Here is an 18,731-nt window from a genome sequence, read left to right as displayed (position 1 = left end):
TTCAATTAGTTTTACTTAGAGCACAAATTCGCTTTATTTCACAGTTTAATGGTGTAAGATTTTCTCAATGTTTGCTACTGCTCAGAGCTTGTGGGCCTGATCCTCACTTGCATCAGTTCTCTTCATACCACTCTAGCAATGCAAAGCAGCCTTCAAAAAGGGATTTCAATTAATGTATAATATGAGCAAAAGATTTGATCTGAAGCAAAGGCCTTAACATCTGCCCAAGTCCAATTGTTATAATCTGTTCTAAATACTCATATGGATTGCACCTATACTAAAAATAAGTTCAAAACCGTAGAGATAAATACTACAACACCACAGTTATGGATCTTGATTTTGAGCAGAGCTCATCTTTTATGAAGGATAAAACCTCCGAGGTTGAGAACTTTATGAAAATCAGGCTGTGTTAATCACCTCAAGCTGGTGCTGCAGAAGGAAAGCGCTCCAAATGCCTGCTGAAGGCTTTGCCCTTTGTGCAAAATAAAAAAAATAAAAAAATAAAAAAAAAAAACCCTGGCCTCTGACTTTAGCAAGTGCCATGTGCTGATGGTGGGTGGGGATCATGCCTGTGTAAGATGGCACTCTTACAGCAGGATAATGGCCTTTGTGTATCTTCCTATGTTTTTTGACAGCTCTCTCCCTGCCATTTCCCTTCCAGGTGAACGCCCCTTCCACTGTAACCAATGTGGAGCTTCTTTTACCCAGAAGGGGAATCTGCTGAGGCACATCAAGTTGCACTCTGGGGAGAAACCGTTCAAATGTCCCTTCTGCAGCTATGCCTGCCGACGGAGGGACGCCCTCACAGGACACCTCAGGACACACTCTGGTGAGCCCACCTTGTCTTCTCTTCCCCCTTGTTTTTTGTCGTTACCTCTTTGTCGTTAGTGTTTAAGTGAAGCCGGTTGTGAAAATAACTGTGTGTTCCTTGTGGCTCTGGGTCTGTACCATCCTCTTCAGATAGGGCAGCTCTGAACTTTGGGAAAGCCTTGATGTGAATCAGAAAAGTTGTGGTTCAGCCACACCTCTCCTTTTGTGTAACTGAGCTCCTCTGCTGATGCTATCACATTTCCCTTTGAATGTCTCCTTGGGTGTATCCAGGCTTCCCTGGCAGATTGTTTTGACACTCTCAGCCCCAAAGTGGCTGTGAAATTCCAAAGATCACAAAGAATAACTGTGTGCGCTTGGAAGGCTGCTTTGCAGTTCATACTCATTTCTTCATCTAATAAATACCATGTGCTGGTGGAGTTCATACTTGTTCATCTTTCAGAAACGTCCTGATTGCATTTTTGATTCATTTACATCTTGCTGTAAAGTCCTAATTCACGGCAGCCACAGCACTCAGCCTAGAGCAGACGGAGAGAGATTGGGTTTGTTTTGCCTTACCGCTTGATAGTATCATGTCTATATTGAGTCTGCTTGATACAGTTTCTTGATATGTTCTAAAGAAATACCGTCGCATAACTGCGTGTTCATAGTCACCTTGGTAGCCCTGATGATCAGGATCAGATGTGTTTCTAGGCCATGTACACTACACCAAGGGGCCACGTTCTGCCCACTTACTCATTTGTGTAGGGCTCTTGAGTAAGATCTTAACTTGCTGTGTTTTTTGTCTCCTAGGATGTTAAACTTTCGTGTCCAGGCCATTTATAGGAGACTGGGTTTTTCATTGTTGAATGAGCAGAGATAATTGGACTGGTTACAAGTGACAGCATTACAGATGAACTTTTTTGAGGTGTTAGCAAGTGTGTGACTACTGAAACACAGTGGTTGAAGTGCAGCCACTTTCCGCATGTGAAAATGTTACCATGGAGCTTCCTGACTCTTCATACGTGTTTCTTCTACAAGGTCAGCCTTGCTTCAGTAGAGGCTTTTGTTTTATAAGCATTAGGTTGGTCTTAGGATACAGAGTTGCCTTGACATTTCCAAGAATCAGAAAGGATAAGCTAGTAAGCTTCTCCAGGTTGACTTTGGAGTATGCAGGAGGCTGTATTGATGCAAACGTACTGCTGACAGAAAGCATGAACTTCCAAGGGAGTGCAAGTGTGGGACTAGGCTGAGAGAGAATTGCCTGAGAGTTGTCAGCCGAGAGGATCTGATCTGAAAGTCGGAGGGGAAAATGTCTGTGGAACTGTGAGGTGCAATTTTCACACGTCTGACCATAACTCTAGTTTCAACTTGAAATTTAGTAAAAAAGAAAACACAATAAAAATTTTCGTAATTAAAATAAAAAAGGGAGTTGTGACATAAAGTAGCCCACATTACAAAACATGAACATTGCGGTTGAAGATTGTTTTCATAATATGAATATAGATTTTGTTACCTAGATACAGTCATTGGTAGAGATTGTTCTTCCTGTGTGAAAAGTACATGGATGATATTTCTGCTTTTTGCATGAGCGTGAAATGTCGAGGTATGGGATTTTTAGAAGGCACCTAAGCTCCTTAAGCACACGAGTTCCCCTGGAGCTCCTTCCCTAACTGACTTAGCTTGGTGCTGCTGTGCTCAATTTGAAATTTTGTTTTGTTTTCAGTGGAGAAAGCGTCACCCCTCTAAGCAGTCAGCTAGAACAGTTTTCTGCAGAGGGCCAACAGGAACAGTCAAGTGCTCCCACAATACTCTCCAAGCCAATTCTTGAAAGTAGCACTCACAGACGAAGAGTTAAAAACCTGGGATAATGTCCTAGAAGCCGGCACCCACCTACACAAAGGTGAAATGCCAGTCTGAACGTGAGCGTGGAAGTTAGGGTGTCTTTCTGTCCCTGGCATATAGGCACCCTTGGCAGGTTTATGCATACATATGTGAACCCGGTTCATGGAGGAGATGGGTAGATGTTCCCTAGAGATTTTAAGCAGTTTCATATCAGTGTACTATGCAAGTACTTTCTGCTTTAAGAAGGCATGCATCAAAGTCCCTAAGTAGGCCTTGAGGGTATAGCAAATCTAGTAAACTTCATTGAATGTTTACATCTTCTGCTATTTCTGACCATAAAAGAGGATATCAGATAAAATATAGAAAGAAGAGGTTGAAAACTATTTTGAAATATGAGACTTCAATCCAGTTTCAATCTAGTACAATGTCTAAATCGAGGTGAGTCTGAATATGTTTTTATAAGAGGAAAGCTCTTTAGGTGAGATCCTCAGCTGATATAGATTGGAATTACATCCCCTAAGCAAGGCAAATACTGCTATTTTGCGCCAGCTGAGAATCTGGCACATGATTTCATAAATGCAAGACCAATTTCCTTTTTTATGTTGTATGTCCTTTTCCTCCTTAAATAAGAGAGTGCTATTAATCAAAAAACCCACTCTTTTTTCCTTCCCAAGGTTTTAAAATACTCATTTTTTTATGGGAGGCAGAGTATGCAAGAAAGGAATTGAAAAATTTTTTTTATATCTTTTTTCACTCCCAGCTAGTTTGATCTGTGAATTTGAAAGCACTTTGTTTGTGTCACCAGTTAGTCAGTTACACCCTCTCACTACTGCCAGTTAGTCAATTTTTCCTGTGCTTAGTGCAGGGTTTTCATGTAGTAAGGCAGGAAAGGTGAAAAAATAAGGAAATGTAATTGCAAACAGAAATTAGCAGAAGCATCTCAGAGATACTTGAAATAGCTGAAGCTACTATTAAAAAAAATAATTAGTGACAGCTTCTTTCTTTTTTTTCCTTTAGATATATTTTTTGTTCATGCTTTTTAATATTCTTTCCCATTTATTTGAAAATGTTTCTAAGCATCACAATCCATGTTTTGCCTTCCTTTCTTGTACAGAATGTCTTTCTATATAATTATTCCCAGGATTAGTGTTTAACAAAATATTACTTTGCAACGGTAATGCTGCTGCTGTTTAACCCTAAATAATTAAGGACTTATCTTGCAGTGATTTACTCCTGCGATTATTTACCTTTTACTGACATATGGAGTTCTGATGAACTTTGTGTCTATATTTTCCTCCCACATGCAGCTGCTTTGATTTCGGGAATATAATGATGCCTTCAGGACATCAGTAGGATAATGCCTGGGGAGAGATTCACACACAGAATCACACTGAGAGTGGGCATGAGCCTCAAGGTACTTACAGGACTTTCAGATGTTGTTTTCAGAATTAACTCTGCAGTTCCACAGCACAGATAATACAGGAGAGGTGCCCAAGTGGGCTTCCAGGGTGTGAGTGTAAGGACAGTCGGTGGAGGGCTCTGGCAAAAGTTGGCAGCCCCCTCCTGCAGGGTGCACTTGACAAACTAGCAGGGATTGGCTTCACCTTGTCTAGCTTTTGCAGTTTTTAAAGAGGAAAACATCCAGACAAAGCCGATCTCCTGGTGGCAGTCACAGAGTACCTGCTGTCTCACCCTGAGATGTGCCCATCTTCTCCAGCATGTCTAGAATTGCACGAGACAAAGGCAGATATAAAACCAATGCGATGAATTCTACTGAGGGAATTAATAAACAAACCCCAGAAGTTTTAGGGAAGAGAGTTGATCTGACAGATCAGTCTGATGGTTAAAGCACCTAGATGTTGACCTCCATCATTATCATTTGAAAGATACGATGTACAACCTGATGCTGTTTTAGTCTGAAAAGCCGGGCATCCTCAAAAGGGCACGTAAAATTAGCAGTTGTGTTTTGACATGAATTGCGCTTGTGTCTAAAATTGAGCCAAGTCAGCCCTCCCCTCATAGTGCTATTGTAAACATAAATGCTTTGATAGTTCTTAAAAAAGTCAAGGCTGCATTGATGAGCAATCTGGAAGAGCTCACAGAAAACATTAGTGCATTACTTTTCTGAGTGGAGCTTGAGCAGTAAGCCGTAAATGAGGGATAGGATCACTTGCTAAGTGGAAAACAAAGCCCAGAATAGGTTTTCATTAAGTGAGAAGCGTCCATCCCCTTGCACTAAGCAAGGATGGCCCTGTGGACAAATTATTTTGTGATTTTTGTGATTAAAAGATGGTCTCATCATGCATACAAAAAAACTGGCCACACAAAGCCTTCTCAGGCAATTTTAATTCTGGAATTTCCTCATTTTTCTCTTTATCTTGGCAACTTCAATCATGTTCCCTTACTGTGGGAGTATGTAAGTGTCATTCATATATGAAAGCAGCTTTGCTGTTTATTTCTTCCTAAAAAAATGGGTAGTTAGATCATTATTTTTTCCTGCCACAGAAGCTTTTCCTCGCAATGCATTGTAAAATTTGCTTCCAAGCTACCTCTTTCCTGTTTAGAAAATGCTTTTTTTTTTCCTTTTCTGCTTTTAACAAATATTTGCTTTTTCCTCCCCCTCTTCTTCCTGCGTTTCTGCTGCACATTGTTTGTTACTGCCCAGCTCTTCAATAGCACTGAACTAATGGTATCATTTTATTTGCAAAAGAAAAGCAGTGAGGCATTTGTTTTGGAAAGAAAGGCTTAGGCAAAAACTCCCGAAAGCATAATCTTAGCAAACTATGTACAGTGCACAAGATAAAAGACATGTATAATTAAAAAGGTAAATGCCCCATTCATGGAAAGGTAGTTTAGTAACCCTTTCCCTGTTTCTTGGTTTGCAAGTCTATCTTTGTCATCTCTTCTTCTCCATAAGGACATTCTTTTCAGCTCCTCCTGTGGTAGTGAGCCATTCGAGATGTCCTACATGCTTACAATGGCATGGCTGTTGTCGGCAGAACTGACAAGTGATATCTGTGTGTGCAGCTGTGCTCAGAGGCAGAAGGAACCTGGATCCTAATTCTGACGATGCGCTTGACTCAATACATGTCTGGGAGAGTCATCCCACCTGTGAGTGTCTCAGTCCAGCTGAAAAATTGGATGAACAAGCACAGTGCTGAAAAACACAATGCTGTGCATGACGTCCTGCCTGTCAAAAGCCAGTGAGAATTACTGAAACAGTGGCAAGGATGGTTATTAAGAATAATGTAGAGTCAATGTTTTAAACTGCTTTTTTAATCTTGAAGAGACTTTTACCACTATTAACATCTCCACTCTCCAGAGACTCAGTATCTACTCTGTAACCGTGTTTTTGAGGATGGGAACATCATAATTAGAAGAAGCATGGGACCTGAAATTCTCATTACACTCTGAGCTGGACTAGCTCAAACACATTGTGAATGAGGAAAAAAAATTAAATGGGAACAAGTAGGACACTATCTGTGAAAAATGGAGCAAGTATGTGAAGGGGCAGAGGGGATATTTTGCATACAAATCCCAGTTCTGGAAAAAGGTTAGCAAACAGCATCTTCCCTCAGTTGTGATGAGCCGGTGGGCATTTATTCTGTTGATCTGATACTTAGAGCTCTATTTAATCAGGCAGAGCTGCTCTTCCTCACAGGTTTTCTTAATGCTGTTTCAGTTAGACTCAGTGGAATTAACCTCATCACAAAATCATTTTGTGTTTTTCTTATCAGACTCCAGGTTCCAAACTGTTATTAGCATGTACACAACACTGCAGCAGCTCTGCTTTCTCATTAATGTTTCCAGTACCTAGGGGCCTTCACTCTTGTGTTGTAGAGGCTCTAAAATCTCTGGTATTCTGCTTTCCACATTGTTTGTATGTGCATTTTTGGAAGGTAAGATCAAAATGTGTACAAGGGTGGGAGTTTGGTATGCCAGGTTTTTCATCCCCTGAGCATCCTTATTTAAAGTTTAATCCTCTGGAGACCCAACTTGTATCCCATGCTTTGCCAAGGCCCCATCTAACTTGATGCTCAAAGTGGTGGGGTCATCTTCACCTCCAGAGCACTGCTGTGACGAGTATTAGTATCAACTGTATGAAAAGATCATCTTTTATGTCCTTGGAATTATCTCAGTATGCGAGCTTGGTCATGCTAAGCCCTGTCTACAGGGTGTAGTTATCACTGAGAAACCATCTTTGATTTAAAGATGCTGTAGGATCATGATCTTTCTAGAAAAACTACATTTGGGCTTTGTTTTCAGAGGAACTGATGAAGATGGTTCCACCCAAAGTACGAAGTGCTCACGTTTTGCTTGTTGGACTTTCAAAAGTCCTGAAATTCCAGAAAGATTCCTTCTTATCTGTGGTAGCTATGGATCAATCTTTTGACTGTTCAACCCAGGAGATCTGTTTCCGACAGATAAGATAGAGAAACAGGAGAAGTGGTCCTGGCAAGCAAAGGTAGATCTGCTGTGTACCAGCCTCATGAATATCTCGTCTCTCTTAGGACTGTCAGCTTTTTTTCAAACTTTTTTTTTTTTCTTTCTTTCTGTCTCCAGGGTGTGTGATTGAGATGACAGGGGAACAGACACTATGCAGCTCCCTGCTTCTCGTGGTGTCCCAGTGTAAGCAGGAGATGCCCTACTCCTTTAGTGCTTGGGGGCTGCCTGTAAATTGTCTGAATAGAGAAAGACTCACCCACTCTTTAGCGATGAGAGACACCGACACCATGGGAGTATCCTCATTCTAAATATCAGTTCACAGCAAGATTAGTAGGTGCTAAGATTTATCGTGGTATCTGTGAGACGAGTCGTGCCTCCCGCTGTGTTTCTCGGTGGAACGTAGCCTTGCTGTGTCTCTGCCACCTGCAGGTCTACCAGCAAGTCCTCTGTTCCTCAGCAGAGAGAAGGGGGAGAGCAGGTCTGGTGCAGAGATTGCATCGTCTCCTCCTTTCCCTGATCATCCAGGTTTCCTCTCCTTAATGAGACAGGGTGGCAGAATTGTGTGTTTGGTGCCAGGTTAAGTCTCTGAACCCTTGGCAAGGAAGAGTTTTGTGTTAAGGCAGGAGGCCTTGCACCCCAAAATGGGGAAGAGCGCTAATGCCCCAACAATGCAGCTTCACCATGTTTCCCCAGGGCAGATTTTAGTTCTGCAATGCAGTAAGGTGCTCATAAGGAGGGGACAGGGTGTTCTTTGCCCTTTTCTTGGGGAAACCCAAGAAACCCTGCTGTGACCTCATGCAGAAGGTCAGATAGCACCGCAGTACTTAGGGGTAACAAGGTCCCTGTTTAGACAGCATTGGCATGGTGTCAAGTTCACATGGGATCATCCCTCCTTAATTTTGACTGGTTCCTTTCTTCCTCATGGGATGCCTGTGCCAAGAGAGAAGTGTGTGTTTGGAACGGGATGTCCAGTTTTCTGCATGTTTTCTGTCTCCCTTCCACGTTAGCAATTCACATCCTGGCATCTTCAGCCAGATTCTGTCCCTCTTTACATGGCCTCAGGCCATACAAAACCAGAAGGAAGCACCTGGTCCTGCCCTACTGGACTGCTGTTTGGAGAGAAAACAGACCCTTCTCTGCTGCTGGGTGATGCCGGTTCTTAGCCAGCCATCCTGCTTTGGAGGAGCAAACGAGACACTGACTTCGTTTTTCCTCTGGGCTTTTATTCTGTGACAGTACTATATGTGGGATTTCACTGGCATCAAAAAAGCAGATGAATGTGATAAGGCTTTTGCATATAGAGCAGCAGTCCTTCTAAACAGCAAGCCTAACCTGTTTTTTTAAACATCCAGAGAGACTGTGTTTCTGTTGCCTCCCTAGGGAGACAATTCCACTTCCCATCTGCTTTTTATAGCCGTGACTCTCATCCTGATATTTAACCTAAACTATCCTTTCTTTTGCTGTAGATTATTGCTCTTCTTAACACTGTCTTCTGTGACTCTGAGTAATTCCTGTGCTCAGTTTACAGTCTGATAGGCTGTAGTCATATGTCTGGCATTGATTTTGTTCTAGTCTGTCTTTATCTTCCAAGCCTCTCATCTCTTTTTTCATTACCAATTTTGAATTTTTTGCTACTCTTATTCACTCATTTACGAGGGACCTAAATTGCAAAGTTATTTTATGCTTTGGAAACACGGGCCAGTTCACATGCAGACCTATTAACCTCATCTCTGCCTCAGTTGCCTGTCAGTGAAATTGAAATAAGAGCACTTCTCAACCTTGTCATGAAGGTGAGAGGGCAGGATGCAGAAACAGTTGCAAGGCACACACATCTTGCTGCAATGAAGCTCACGTAAGTACATAGCAGAGTATTCCAGTGCTGCTGCTGCCCCTGCTGCATAGCATTGCATATTCACTCTTCGTTTTGCTTAGCCTTTGTGCAATAGTGAAATGAGATAATTATAAAGTGGAAGGAATAATAACTTTGTATTGTTACCATAACCGCTGAGGTATTATACCCTGATACCGGTATGATTATCTTAGACACAATAGTAAGGTGATTATTAATAATGCTACAGGACTTACCACTTAGCCTGCAATTTTTGCACCTTGTTTCTTTTATGAACCCTATCTATTTCATTAGCCCAAAGCCTGTGTGAAGTGGGTATGTGTTGTTGCCTCGTTGTTTCAGTGATGGAAAAATGAAATAGGAAAAAGTAAAAAAACTATAAGACTTCATTTGGAAATTCAGGTACCTAAGCACCAAGGTAGCTTCATGTGAAGCTTTAAGTTCAAGCTATAGAGCCCTCTTTTGGCCTTGTTTTCCTTGCCATCAGGAATTGTTTCAGAAATCCATGATATTTATGCTGAAGTTGGCATAGGTACATACAACAGCAGAATTTAAGGTGCTGTTGTAAACACAAGCATTGCATGGCCAGGCTCCAGACCGTCTTTGGGAGCTGGGTGTCTCATTGCATTAGAATAAGCTTGAGGGATGTGGTGCAGTGCATCAGGAGTCCTCCTGCTCCAGGGGAGCCTTCTGAGGTGGCTGCAGTACTCCTTGCAGAACAGAGATCCAAGAGGTAACTGACAGCTTTCTCGTGCACTGGAGATGAGAACATGGTTTTGACTTGACCAAGTCACATCTCAGCAAAACCAAGACCACTTCTTGCACGTGCTCTGTTTGAGCAGCAAAATACCACAGCAGCTCAAAGGAGGGAAGAAGTATTTTATTTTTTTTCCCTCAGAAAATTATTTTCAAGGGCAAAAAGCTTTTGCGTATTACCTCTGAGGAATGGAGATCCAGCATTTGGAGCTGGCCTTTGTCAGTTCCTGAAGGAGTTTGTGAAACCTTTCAGCTGAGAAAGTCTGAGCTTGGAATCAAACAATGGTTTGCAGCCATCCTTCACTGCTATCTCAAAGCTGTTTTATGGGGCAGTGCAAAACGGAGAACCACCACTGACATTTTGGTAATATACGAGTGCTTTAAGGTGCAAGAGAGGTATTTTTGCCATCTGGAAAGGAAGCCAAGAGAAACTAAAAGGGAAAAAAATAACCCAGTTAACACTACATCGTAGCAAAGCTGCAGAAAGCTGCTACTGATATATTCTCCCAAGCTCTCAGCAACCTGCAATTATGTATTGGCTTACAGCTAAGATATTGATGGATATCACTCAAGAAGGAAAATGAGAATGTCTAGATTTTTATTTTTTTTTACAGTGAACCTGTACTGAACTCTGTGTGACTCTCCTCCTATTTATAACCCTGTGTGAAGTTCAAGGAAACTTGTCCTGGAGGTTTCCCATGAGAGGGAACTGTGTTTTTACCTGAGTAAAGCTCTCTGGATATTTTCCCATTTTTTATTTGATCTAAGTGTGAACTTTCTCCACCCTCTGCCCCTCCTTCCTTTCTGGAGTGGTTAGAGAGGTTGATTACAGCCAGGATTACACAAGAGATGCCAGTTGCACGCATGTTTTGCATAACTGTGCTGTGTTGATTTCTGACAGGGTGCCCCAAGTTCCCTCCGTGCCTTGCAACAGAGAGACAAGATCTCTATCTTCATTCCTGAGGCTGGAGAAACGCTGTTGAGGCCCTGCCTATTGAAACTTTGACAAAGAGCACCTGGCTGGGACATTCCCCAACCACGCACGGATCTGTACAACGCAAAGCGCTCACTTTCGGAAAGGCCTCTGCTTAAAGGTTGTTGGGGCTTTTTGTATTCAATATACAAGGGTCTCTCTACCTCTGTGGCAAGCACTGTGAGGGATCAGTGGAGCACTGTAATTCAGTAGGATTTTCAACATAAAGGAACAGAGTTCCCTGAGATGCTGCTGGTGCTGCCCTGAGATTCCTCCTGCCCAGAGAGCCAGCTACTCTGTGTTAAGGATGGGGGAATGTTCTCCCCAAGCACATGTCCCTTCCCTCCCTTCCAGTGAGATGGATGTGAATGCTCTCGCGTGTTCTGAGATGGTCGAGGGCCGTGGTGAGGATCTTGACCAAAAAATTAAGACAAGCTTATCCTAGTGCTGATTTTGGGGACAGTTCATTATGGCTCTTATTTTCAAAAGCACCGAGGTCTGCTTGATTTCAGTGAGAATTAGGGGCTTTGACAGTCCGGGCATTAGCCTGTGTTTCAGTTCCTTTTGCTGGGAGATAGGTACTTTCTTCCTCCTGCCTCTTTTCAGTTTGGAGTGGAAGTCTAGGACAGCACAGGGTCTCTCCTGCAGCTGAACAGGTCTGGGGCTGTTCTGAGCTCCCTGCAGCACGGTAGTGTATCATGGGATAGAGCTGGTCTCACAGGTAGGCAGAGCCCAGGCTATTTAACGGCTTCAAGTTCTTCCTAGAAAATAAATCACATGCAAAGGATACACTGCTGAGAATCTGATGATGAAATTTTTATATAGAAAAGCGACATGGGCCATAGACTCTCTCTCACTTGGATACCCTTCATGTGCATGCATTTTGCTCGTCTCCTTGGAGACAGTGACTTGTCTGAGAGCAGCTAGCCTTGGCTAGGAAAGGCTTGACATTTCTGGTTTGTGGGATGAAGCTGTGCTGCTGAATTTTCTGACAACCACAGAGACATGATTTGATACAAGCATAAGCAGTTCTGTACAAGGTTATCGTGTGAGCGTCTTTCTCTAATACCTCTCTGAGGACACCACTCGAGTCCCTGCTGTGAAAGATGGGTTCAAAGATCCTAGGGATCCCCGTCCCTCGGATATCAGAAACGTTTGAGAAATTTCTCCCTTCCCTTTCCTTCTTCCGAAGAGCTGAGTCAGCTGGACTGGCATGTCTGGAACTCTGTGGCACCACGAGCAGGCAGCCTGCCAGCTGCATTACACACCGCATCCAAAGGAACACGTCACTCCGCTCTCCCTCCCTCCTTCTCTCTCTCCCTCCCTCCCTCCCTCTCTTTCCCCTTTGCAATCTCCACCCTCTCCCTTTTATTTTTCCTTGTTGATCCGTGTAGGTGAGTCAGAGAAACTTGCTCATCCACAACCTGTTCCTTCTTGCCAAATCCTGGAGCAGCACTCCCAGTTCTTGTTAGGTGTCAGGAACAGGTTATGAAAACAAAAACTGATACAGGCAGTGTACTGGGTATGGAGCGCATACTGTAAATGAAAATTAAATGCATAGTGAATGTGCCACTTAGAATGTGTTCCTAATAGAGTAATGTCTTTTGTAGGAGGCACTTTATTCTGTGATTCATATATAATATTAGTTTTCTTCCTATAAAACACGGGGATGGAACAGGGAAATTATTTAAGGCATAACTAAGAGCACATTTAGGGAGAAAAAACCATCTTAGCTCCACTGGATTTTAAAACGACAGGAGAGTGGAAAATTTCCAGTAGGAAAATAGGTGGTTCACAAAAGTGGTTTTGAGCAAAATGACTGAGCCTTTGGTATCAATTGTAGTGGTACTAATCTGATGAAACTCCACTGATACTGGCACAGTTCCTCAGTGTTTACACTACTGATGTGTTGCTGACCCCAGGAATTAAAAAATCATTAGTCTGGATCCCCCAGATCATAGACAGTTACAAATCCGAGTGAAAGGTGATAAATTTGCCTTTTTATTTCCCTCGCCATATTTATTTCATGAGTGGGGAGGGAGTGAGAAAACACACAAGCTAACTTTTCTCTTTGGTCAACTGACTCCAGGAGCTGGAATCTGAAGGAAAGCATGGTATCGTATCTGACGTAGGGTGAAACTGCAGGTGTTGGTAACACTGTAGGAGCAGGTGTGTCTCAATATCCATAACTAAATTTCCATCAAGCAGCATCAAAAGATTGATTTTTGGCATGTTCTGTTGGAATGAAGCTGCTCAGCTTCAAAGAATAGATCATCCACCAAGAAAAGTGCTTTGTTTGACTTTTACGTGCCACAGTAAAATGTCCACGTTAGCTATATTGTGAAAAATGTATCCATTATGTTCATATCATTAGTTTTCTACAAGTTTGTCCCAAGGGCTAACGATGAGCCAGCTTCAGAAGACTGCAACTAGAGTTTTGGTAGAGCTACACGAGAATTCTGCTGTGCTCAGCATGAAGTCCAGGACCAATTTCACCTGGTCCCTGGGGTCGCACCATTGGTGAAGAGACACTAAGGGGACATTTTGTGTCAGGTAATATATATCTCATAGTGAGAGACAGTCATTTCTCAGAGGGTTCGAGCCCCAGACAAGAAGACAGGAGCTTTACTGCCTGCAGAGGATGAACCTAGAGTACAGACAAAAAGGGACTTGACAAAGGCATTCAAGACATCAGTGTCACAGATGGGAAGAAACCCAGATGTCCTAAATCCCCGTCTGCTGACTCAGTTACAGGACTCTCCACACACAAAGGAAAAAAAAATAGATGCAGGAAAATAAGAAAAAGATAATTTTTCTTCTCTCAGATATTGAAATACAAGCTTTTTATCTTAGAGAAATTGTCTATTTTAAATAGCCTAGTGGAACCTTCAGTATGATTGTTGTTTTTTTCTGTCAAGGCAGGCAGTTAAGTGTGTTCAGAGTTTCCTAAATTCCCGTTTTTTACAGGAAACTTTTAAAATTATTTCTGGATGTTTAGAGAGCTCGGTTTTGTGTTCTCCAGGTTTTCTGTCTTTACTTTCAGCCCAAGCAGTTGTTTTTTCTTTCCTTCTTTTCTTTTTCTTCCTTTTGGTTTAATTTCACACCCATATTTAATTTCCTTTCGTTTTGTCTGCCCTCTTTTCAGCCATGATACAACTTCTGAATCTATCCAGGGCTTGTAGTGCAAAACTAATTGCACCAAGAAAGAAACACCCTAAAACTCCCAATATTTTCTCCCTCCTTCCTTTCTTATTCTCTCTACTGAGCAAACCTAGAAAATCCTGGGCTTTAGGATGTGCTCTGGAACTGTCATTATTTATTTTTTGTGTTACAAAAAAATACAACTGGGAAAGATAGAGGCTAACAGGAACTGCCGAATTTTATTACCCAGAAAACATTAATGTAGCTTCAGTGTCAGACACAGACAATTGATGTAGAGGTTTGTGCTAGAACAGAAGCTGCCCAATGTGCCAGATTGACCTCTCAGAGCGTTAAAGGATCCCATCATCCTTTAAAATATATCTTTACTGTTCATGTTTCTTGTGCTAAGAATTGTTTCAATACAAAATAGCCCTGCCAAAATACTATGTCTAGTTTTGAATGTGGAAGACCACAAGTGTTGGTGATGAGCCTGGTGGGGAAAGGAGGCATCTGTCCAGCCCTGGTGGCAACAGATTCATTTACCTTGATGAACCGGAGTGAATGCTCTGGGTGTTGGGAAGAGCATTTGGGAGCAGTGAGCTGGCCCAAAAAGCCTCATCCTGGAGGAGCCTTTACCATATGAGGTGTTCCAAAGTACACGGCACAGCTTGGCTCGGCATTGTCTGCTTGAGAAAAGTCCCACCCTTATTTTGAGCTCTTTTGTAACGTTGGTGGTAAATATATACGTTGTCAGGCAGAGAGCAACAGGAGGGGACAGCAGAACTGCATGGGTAAAAGGAGTCAGTTCTTTTTCTCTTTGACCTCATTTGACATCTGTGCAAGACATGACAAAACCACATGCTTGAACAGCAGATCTTTACGCGGGTAACAAAAAGGCAAGGGCCACACTGGTTCTTGAGCAGTAAGGAAAGTATGAATAAAAATGTTCATGTCCCAAAGGAGCCCATTAGTTTCACAGCCTGACCTGTTTTTGGAAGCAGGGTTCCCTTCACTGCTGGCCTTGATCAAAATAAGTGAAAACTCCAAACGTCAGTGTTTGGGAAAAGAAGAGGAGCTGTCAGTATTATTCCTCCTGTGTTGCTATTCTCTTCATGAGGGCTTGCTGTTAATAGTCTGTTTCCAAAAATTTTGTTTCTGACAGTGACAAGGGAAAACTTACCTAAAGGGAAACTGGAGCACATTCTTCCCATCTCCTAATATGAGACATAAAATTGAAAGATGTTGGGGTGCTAAAGAAATGTTTTTCCTCGTGCAGGAGCGTGTAGGTGGAACTCCTTGGGATGAGAAGAAATGAGATAGAGTTAAGGGTTCGTTTGGTGGTTTTATGCAGAAGACAACTATCTAGTGCTATAGTGAAAGTTAAATGCCATGTATTCTCTCTGTCTCCCTTTGTTTATAATATATAAAATGACTGGTAACACTGTGTTTAGCACTGCCTGCTCCGAATAATTCATAGATTCTGTTAGAATGCTAAAGACATGCAGAGGGACTGCACTTGGAATAAATACAAACTGTACACAGCTGATGTAAACTGATTTCAGTGTATTACTTAAATTTATACTACCTACGGATCTGGCCCAAAATCTGCACTTGTTTTACTCAAAGGAGGAAAAAAAATCCCAAACCAAACAAAAGCACTTCTCGAGGGAGTGTTTGTCCAGCAGCATTCCTGATCTGCACCGAGGTACCCACGCCCTGCGCTGTCTGTGTGAGCTGTTCCTCGCCGCCTGCAGCTGGTCGCTGCGGAGCTGGGCTTGGAATGGCATGTGGATCTCCCGTCACCTCCTTACATTGCTGCTGAGCTGTGGCGCTGACAGGGAGTGGACAGGACAGGGCAGAGAACAACAAACCAACTTAAACTTATTTTCATTTTTCCTGCTCGCTGTGTCCCAGGAGCAGGGTTAAAATGATGAGAAGCCAACGAGCGTATTTTGGAAGGTTTGTTGTGTGAACCAGTTAACGCTCCACTTATCAAGTTGACTTTAATATAATGTTAAAGGTCTGAAGTGGAGTGGAAAGTACAGAGCCAGTACATACAGTTAAGGTTTAACCTCTGTCTTAAGCCGGTTCCCACCCACATCCAGCCAGCAGGAAGGCATTGCAGGGAGGAGGCTCCTTCCCGAAGTCACCTCTCTATTCACTGCCGGGCCCCTCCCCGTTTAGAAGTAAGTTGCGGTAAACCTGGCTGACTTGAAGCAATTTTGAAGCTAGCCAGGTGATAAAACACCCAGTTATTTTGTGGACTTCCTGGTTTTTGTTAGTTTATCTCACCGCCAGAGTGCTAGTTAAACAGAGTCCCTTTTTTACAATATTTAACCATTTCAGAGTTGGTGTACAATTCCTGGGAACCCCACCAGTGCCGGGGTTCCTGGAGGACTGGGACATGGTGATATGGGATGAGGACAGCAAGCGTGCCTGGCTCAGTGGCCTCATACTGCAAATGCAGAACATTTGCACATGAAATTTTCGTGTGTGTGTATATATATATATATATACGGGGGGAAATCTGAAAGCTCCATTGCCATTAATATAAACTAAAAAATTAGTGTCAGATGCCTTTTGCCAGCTTTGAAGCTCTTATATTAAAGGAAATAAAGGTAAGCCAGGAGAAATATATAAGAAATAAATGTGTGCAATGTATGCTTCTTGGGACATGGAATTGGAGCAAGTAACCATGAATTTCATCTTGTTCAGAACTAAATGCAATGTTAGTGTCCTTATCTGTGTTTTCCTTGATTTGGTATGTAATTTATTTGCATGGTTTCACATAGGCATGTACATTTTCCTTCGTTTTTTCACACATACATAGATAAAACATACAAACCTACAAAGTGAGCTGTTTGTCTTCGGTGCTGCAAAGGAAGAAAATGGGCTGTGATATTCTTGCTTTTTTGGTTTGAATTATTTAACGGGTGCTGCAAGACTGTGGCAGGAGCCATGGAAGTGTCTGGACGGCTAGGGCGATTTCACTGATTCTGCGACTGTGCCAATGAAACAGGAGTGAGTTTGTTTGTTTGTTTGTTTGTGAAACTTCTGGCACAAAAATGTCGCCTACTTATTTATAACCCTTGTGGCAGATTGGAACATGGTTTTATCTGTAAAATCCTGCAGATCAGTTAATAAATAAACACAATCTGATGAATCGGATAAAGTAACAGAGCCCCTAGTAGCTGCAAGATAAATCATAATAACTACTAAAGTAATAAAAGACTGCAGACAGAACCACCTTGACAGTACAAATAGGGGCCCCAACCCCTTAGCTGTTGTACATGAGCACTAATGTTTACTGATTTACACCAGATTCTGGCCCACGTTTTTACATGTAGGGAAGGTATAGATGCTTTAAAGTTTGTCCTGGATAGTATATTTACTTGTTTTCCGCATGTGCACATTTCTTTGGTCTGTTCTAGCTGAAATGTAGCACGGATGAAGTCTTCAGAGTTTATATATAATCCGATGTTTAGTACTGCTTGCCACAGAAGATCAAGGGAGGACAGAACACTAATACAGTATTTCACCGCTAGCCGCTTGTTTTACAATACCGTAAACAACTGGCAGGTAGATGCAGGTGTCAAGCTGCTGTTTTGTGCCCTGGAGGTATTTATAGGAGAGGCAGGCATGTCTAGAAAACAAAGGGTGTGTAGGTGCAACGTTTTGCCATTGTTTTACCCTATGCTGATGTACTACAAGTACCTAGTGGTGTTTCACTGCTAGCTGCATAGAACTGCTGTAATAGTACGTGGTAGCTGCCGACAGAAATAACTTCTCGTTGACTGCCGCTGTGCAAGAAGTGAGGACAAGAGATTTTTCATTTGCTGGGAGGCTCACTAAATGTTGAACAGCCACATATATATCAATAGGCAATTGATAGTAATCTTTACTAAGAGGCACTGGGCCTTGAGGTCATGAAGTGAGTCAAGTGCTCTGTTTCAAGCGCCAAGTCAAGAAAGTGCTAGTTGCTTAATAGCATTGATGTAGGCTTCTCCTCTTGTAATGCTGCATTTCATTTTTTGAACGTTTTGGGGTGTCCAGGGTATCCAGAAACCTTTTAAAGCACAGATCTAGCTGTATGGTCTCTTCTACCCCATGATCTAGTGAACCTCTCCTTTACCACATGACCTCACGAACCCTAATACTTGGCCCAAAATATGATAATCCAAAAAGTGCTTGTAGAATGGAGACATCACAACTCCATGAGGTCCAGAAATGTATCTGCATCCCATGAAACGTACCCCAGGTATTGCTGCCTCCACTTGGTCTGGCAAGCATTAAAAGATTAAGGTAAAGTTTTCTTAATGTGATCAGAGATTTTGTTCTTTCTGAAAACGAGACTGCTTTAAGATATCACAGGTTGTGCGCTCAGAAGTGCAGGTACTTGACTCCACACGTCGCAAGTCTGTGTGTTTGTGTGCTCTAGCAGCCTGGAGCCTTATTTTAGATGTTTACATGTTGTGACTTCTGCATGCAGGTTGTCTTGGACAGTCTTGGGTTAGCTATGGGACTTGCAGTTATTCCTGAACTCCGGTGTATACACTGATTAGTGTGTGTGTGTGTGTGTGTATAATCTCCCAGGAAAAAAAAAAAAAGGCAAGAAATCAAAGAGCCCCCATGAATTTCAATGAACACATTTACAGTCATTAAGCCCAGCAGTGAGATGCAGCATCAGAGTGGGAGGCAGTTTCCTTTGCAAAGCTGCGTGCTGCTCAGAGCCAGCATGGGCTTAGGTCTCACGTGAATTTTTTTTCGTGATTAATTCGTTCAGGGGTCTATTATTCATGTAAATATTTTTGTGTGTGAAGCTTTGAGCTAGGCAGCTCTAGAAAAGCCAAAGTGCAGTGTTTAATTACGGTAGCGAACCGGAGGGACCCTGTGTCACCCCCCTGCCACCCCAGC

The 18,731-nt window shown here is 42.4% G+C and overlaps 1 protein-coding gene across 1 annotated transcript in view; it reads left to right on the top strand.

Annotated features, from left to right (window-relative positions):
- IKZF2 (IKAROS family zinc finger 2 (Helios)) overlaps nucleotides 1-18,731 on the top strand; it is a gene marked incomplete at its 5' end in the record, with an annotated part of 48,247 nt that overhangs the window by 9,246 nt on the left and 20,270 nt on the right. The window contains one exon of the mRNA XM_010088030.1: nucleotides 662-829. Coding sequence (XP_010086332.1) covers nucleotides 662-829 — 168 coding nt within the window. The remainder of the gene's footprint in view (nucleotides 1-661; nucleotides 830-18,731) is intronic.

The sequence above is a fragment of the Pterocles gutturalis genome, unplaced genomic scaffold (genome assembly GCF_000699245.1).
Source record: "Pterocles gutturalis isolate BGI_N339 unplaced genomic scaffold, ASM69924v1 scaffold47421, whole genome shotgun sequence".
Classification (NCBI taxonomy): Eukaryota; Metazoa; Chordata; class Aves; order Pterocliformes; family Pteroclidae; genus Pterocles; species Pterocles gutturalis.
The sequence above is the reverse complement of the archived record's forward strand: the minus strand, read 5'-3'. Positions and strand labels throughout refer to the sequence as shown.